This window comes from Acanthisitta chloris, unplaced genomic scaffold (genome assembly GCF_000695815.1).
Source record: "Acanthisitta chloris isolate BGI_N310 unplaced genomic scaffold, ASM69581v1 scaffold45185, whole genome shotgun sequence".
Taxonomy (NCBI): Eukaryota; Metazoa; Chordata; class Aves; order Passeriformes; family Acanthisittidae; genus Acanthisitta; species Acanthisitta chloris.
In genome coordinates this window covers 1,019-6,841 of record NW_008673993.1, presented here as the reverse complement: position 1 = coordinate 6,841, position 5,823 = coordinate 1,019, and the positions used below count along the sequence as shown (strand labels likewise).

The 5,823-nt window shown below is 40.1% G+C and overlaps 1 protein-coding gene across 1 annotated transcript in view; it reads right to left on the bottom strand.

Annotated features, from left to right (window-relative positions):
* Positions 1-3,927: 3,927 nt before the first annotated feature.
* The window catches only part of ATP5G3 (ATP synthase, H+ transporting, mitochondrial Fo complex, subunit C3 (subunit 9)), a gene marked incomplete at its 5' end in the record, with an annotated part of 2,193 nt that continues 297 nt past the window's right edge, over positions 3,928-5,823 (bottom strand). Inside the window, 2 exons of the mRNA XM_009075138.1 lie at positions 3,928-4,172; positions 5,475-5,668. Coding sequence (XP_009073386.1) covers positions 4,058-4,172; positions 5,475-5,668 — 309 coding nt within the window. The remainder of the gene's footprint in view (positions 4,173-5,474; positions 5,669-5,823) is intronic.

Here is a 5,823-nt window from a genome sequence, read left to right as displayed (position 1 = left end):
GCAAGTACAGAGGAGGCCACCAAGTTGACAAGAGGACTTCTCCCCTGTGAAGACAGTCTGAGGGAGTTGGGGCTGTTCAGCATGGAGAAAAGAAGGTTCTGTGGAGACCTCATAGTACCCTTTCAGTATCTGAAGGGGTCTACAGGGAAGCCAGAGAGGGACTCTTTGTTGGGTGTTGCAGTGATAGGACAAGGGGTAATGGGGTCAAATTAAAGGAGGGGAAATTTAGGCTAGGTATTAGGAAAAAGCTTTTTACTCTGAGGATGGTGAGATACTGGTTGTCCAGGGAAGCAGTGGCTGCCCCAACCCTGGCAGTGTTCAAAGCCAGGCTGGATGAGGCCTTGGGCAACCTGGTCTGGTGAGAGGTGTCCCTGCCCATGGCAGGGGGGTTGGGACTAGATGATCCATTCCAAACCTTAAAATTGTATGATTCTGTGAAGTAGAGATCTTCATTTCCTCTGAATAACTGTTCTACCTGCTCTCCCAGTCATGAGACATCACACCACCTCTGAAAGCGATGTGCACAGACATGTTATTATACTGGACAATGAAGGATATGTTTATGTTACTAATTGTGCTCTTAAGTTATTGCTGCAGGTAGAAGTGATTAATCCTTTCCATCCTACTGCTGGGGTTTTTTCCTTTCCCTGCTTTCCCTCCATTTGTTTATTTTGTGCCAGTTTCACACTGGAGAAGGACGGAGCTTGGCTTCAGGCTCAGGACTGCTGCTGCCATGTGATGGTGGAAATAAAATCATTGTTTCCAACACAGCTCTTAGCTGCTCTGTGAAGAAAGAAATAAGATCTCTCCTCTTCTGCATTCACATTTGAGTCCTTTGCTTTCATTAAATAATCTCACCTTTAAGTAAACAGTGTACAGTCATGCAGTGCTTTTTATCCTACCATATCTCAAAAGAACTTTGCAGAAGTGCTGTCCAGTGCCCACCAAAACAATGGACAAGAAATGAGACATACCATACTGTCTTTTGCAAGTCCAGAGAAACTCAAGACCCTCTCCTGCTCCCCTGTAGCCCCTTCAGACACTGGAAAGTTGCTCTGAGGTCTCCATACAGCCTTCTCTTGTCCAGGCTGAACAGCCCCAGCTTCCTTGACTGTCTTCATAGGGGAGATGCTCCAGTCCTCTTGTCAACTTCATGGCCTCCTCTGGACTTGTTCCATGTCCTTATGTTGAGGACACTAGAACTGTGTGCAGTACTCCAGGTGGAGTCTCACAAGAGCAAAGAGGGAGAATCACCACCCTTGACCTGCTGCCACACTCCTTCAGCTGGCTTCATCTTCAGCACTGAAACACAGTCTTTCAACCTGGAAAGCATACAGTACAAATTTCCATGAGTTGACCATCTCTAAGGTCAGCACAGTTCATGGCAGAACCTCCTGTGAAAAAGGTTTCAGGGCAGTGAAGCCTGCATTATTACCTCAGGAAACTTTAAATCTGTTTTTTCTACCTGTAGAAAGATTTCTTGATGTGAAGTCTTATGGAAAAGATAAGAGACCTTGGTCTGCTGCTGCCCAATTGATGCAAAGAGGTTGGGATTGGGTTATTTTTACACATTGATACTTGTCTCTTTTGTGAGTATTTTAGGAAAACAAAGTGCTCTTTGTCAGACCACTCAAATTGTCCAAGCTGTTAAAGTGCTTAAGTAACCACTGAAACTAAGCAAAAACAGAGAAAATAAGAGGAATAGAGAAAGGGATTCAATGTGCCCTGTAATCATTCAGCTGTGAACATCTGCCCATCGCTCATTGACTCTAAGTCCCTTATTGTCTTTAAGAGGGATAATCCTCTATGTGATGGTTTGTTGCCATGTTTTGAAAGTCCTTGATTAGTATTTATCTAAAACCCAGATCCAATTTATTCATGATTGGCATAACCAAACAGCAATTTTGTGAGTTTGGCCTATGTTCAGCAGTCTAAGAGCAAGTTAAAAGCTAACAAGCATGGGGAGATGCTACTACTAGAACAGCCTTCACATCCACAAACAGGATCACCCAAGATATCCGCCGGCTTTCAGGCAAGGCTGGTCACAAGAAAAAGGGCACATGTTGACAGGGTGAAGCACATGGTAAAAGATGGGATGTAAATCCAGAAGTCATTATTCCAAAAACTGATGGTGACTCAGGTAGCTTCTTATTGACATTAAAGAGCAGTAGCTTGTCAAGGTTTTTTATCTACACCAAACTCACAATTACAACTCATCAGAAACATTTTATATGAAAACAAATTCGTAAGTACAATTAACAAAGCTGGAGCTCTTGCAGACAAGTGTGAAGATGCTTGGAGTGATCTGGAAATCTGAAGGTTGAATTTAGTCCACTGATTTTAGGAAATACAGATTACCACCTCAGATGCCTACTAAAAGAACAGAACAAAGGTCATTACCTACCAGGACAGCAGTACACAGATGAGCTTTAGCCTAGAGCTCTAGCAATCATTATCTACCTTTCATCGCTGATAAAAGCACTGTATGTCAGCTCTGCTACAGAACAGCTTTAGCAAGTTCCTAAAATCAACACTGCATGAGCATAGACCGCATGGAAGATACTGCAATATTCACCTCCTACCCCTCTCTGTCCTCCAGACTTCCAGATCTAGTCATATAAGGCCCTACTAATATTGTGCTAAAGCTGATTCTTTTAAAAGATGCTAGATACTCTACACTCCTAAAGCTCACCAAGGACATTCTCTGTATGTACACAGTAACTTTGTAATCCTTTCAAGATAACTGTTTCTCCTAAGAGCACATGGGGGAAATAACTTATCATGCTAGATCCAAGTTAGGCTACATGAATCATAGAATCATTTAGGTTGGAACACTTTTAAGGTCTTTTAAAGTCCAATCATTAACCTAGCACTGAAAAGTCCACCACTCAACCATGTCTCTGTGAATACCAATTTACTGCTTCTTAATTCAGATGAAAACTAAATCTTAACCTGCACCTTGCACTGATCTGACAGTCATTAGTGATTTCTCCATTTCCTACAAGATCGGCAGCTTAAAGTTTCCCAAATTTAGCTCAGTAATCACCCTTTCAACAGCAAGATGGCAAAAGCTTGCTCCCAGTCTTAAGAAGCTGAGCTTGTATTTGTCAAATGATCAGATCCATTATTTAATATTCTGAATGAAGTTTGAGATGCTATCAAACCCCACCAGATTAGTACATAATAGCACACAGTATTTCATTCTGAATGTAAATGACACCATAAATGCATTTAGATTGCTACAAGACACATACTATGAGAAGCAAAGCTAGATACTGCAGGCATTTTTTTTAAACAAAGATGCTTTGATCCTAATGCTCTTAAAAGAGTTTACAAGATAATGCAAGGCTGACTTTACAAAATCAGGAAGCTCGAAGTTCTCCCTTTTAATTAGGTGATGCCAAGAATGCAGTAACTGAGTATAATATCAACGTATCACAACTAAATGTCTTGGACCAAACTACAGCAATCATTAGCTTACTTCAATGGGGTCATTGGTCAGATCCACATGGAAAACTTTTACCATGGTGATCAAAATTTATAATGTAACCAAACTGATGCAAAGAGAACTATCAGTTTAATGAACTTGTGTTTAGCTCCTTCTACCAAGAGGTGCCTGAATAACTTATGTGTCACCTAGCTTGAGGAAAAACAAACTGCAAAAAGATAACTCCGGAAGTTTAAAACAAGAGGAAAAAGGAACAAGGCCTTTCACACTTAATCTCTGTATCCTTTAATCTTTCAAAGACGCTCCACATGAACTTAAACAAGGGATGTGCCCATCTCTGTTAATAAATATCTGACTTGAAGTCAAGTTTGAAGGGTCCTATGCAATATGCCATTATCAGGAGAAACCCGTGGTGACTGAGTGACAAAATGCATATTTCACATATCCTAGTGAGAAAGACAATAAATTCAGGCAACAAGTTGACCGTTAAAGTTGTTATCTTTAATGAAATGACTTTGGAAATAGCATCAATTTCCATGACACCAACATTTTGGGAGTCCCATAAAATGCAGTTACATTCCAATGCCACTATTACAGGCAGATCTCCATTCACATGGCAAACAGGATCAAGAACGCAACCATCAGACAGAAGAGACCCATAGCTTCGGACAGGGCGAATCCCAGGATAGCATATGAGAACAGCTGCTGCTTCAGAGAAGGATTTCTAAAAGAAAGCAAAGTAGTAAGACCTTTTTAATCTTCACAATTAAGGTATTTTTCATAATTTAACCTCACACTTCCTTGCTACAGGTTCTGTAACATGAAAATCCAATACATCCAAGCAGAACTCATTTTTTGGTAAGGGTTTCACTGAAGACAAATGAGTTGGCAATTAAGACTAGATTCATATTATGCAGATTGGATAAGAGTTTTACAACTGAATAGTTTTTGTGACTACATTCATATATACTTTTGATTTTGACTTCTCTACATTCTCCCATGCAGGAACTATCAGCACTATTACTTATACACTTATGCCACATATGTGACACGAGAACTATACTCCAAGGAAGTTTATCTGAATAATGTTTTAAGTAGCTCTCAAGACAGATACAGGAACTGAAACCACCTAGAGTGGAAATAAAATACACAGCAGTTTGTTGCAAAAACGCAATAAATGTACCTTCAGGAAGTGTGTGAGGAAAAAAGTTCAATATACAACTATGAAGTAATGTTATTACTCCTACTGACATTTTCATGCCAAATTCAAAGAAATGATACATAATTTTGTACTGAAAACATTTCTTCAAGTGAAAAAGGAACCTTTCCTTGTCTTTAGTAGGGCTTAAAAATCTTTATTAAGAAGTAAGACTTAATCTTAACTGACTGAAAGAGTAACGAAGAACACAGAACCTTTTTTATGCCTTTATCAGTTCTGCTCTTCCATGACTCCACATGAACTAGTTCTACTACAGAAATGTGAAATTATCTGGAAGAAGTTCATCCCTACTACAAAATTCCCACCTTCACTCCTTGAGATTTCTAGAAGGAATGATAACTCATTTGATAGTTATCACACATACTGAGAAGCAAAGCTGATTGTGCTAGAAAACCCAATTAAGCATCCATTTCTAAACAACCCTGAGTATGAAGACTATAAAGCATGCAAACTCACATTCCTTACTACCAGGTTTCATAACATTTTTATTTAGGACTTTTCCCCTCACATGGGGAAAAGATCCAGGCTGGATTTTTAATTCAGTTCTGGAACTGAGGGCTGAAACCACTGGACTTGAGTGACTGAAGCACCAAGTCTAATGTTGCAATTTCTTTCATGGCTCTCCTCCAGGTACAGTGTACAAAGTTCTGACAACACATGAATATAGCACAGTTCCATATGATTCTATTCAGCCATGTCTATCAGTGACAGTAATCATTAACAGAGTTTATTAGCTGATCTGGGGGTGCTTTCTCAAGATACACCTGCACACAAGTCAAGAGTTTTGCGAAGAGAGAGATGGATTACCTGGCATAACCAATGATTAGACTACCGAAGACCGTTCCAATACCAGCACCAGAACCAGCCACACCTACTGTGGCTGCACCAGCACCAATAAATTTGGCAGCAGTGTCAATGTCCCTGCTGATAGCACTAGTCTGGAATTCTCTAAGTGCTAGTCGGGAGACAGTATTTTGGGCCCCATTAACTGTTGAGTTGCCCTGAGAAAACAAAATATGAAAGACCATTATATTCAGACACAAGACCATTTGAGTGTTATGAAATTTAAAAGCTGCATCAGAGCTTCCAAATGATGAGACTGTAAGAGCTCAAAACCTCAGAACATTACCTGTTCCGCCTGAAAGCAACCAACTTT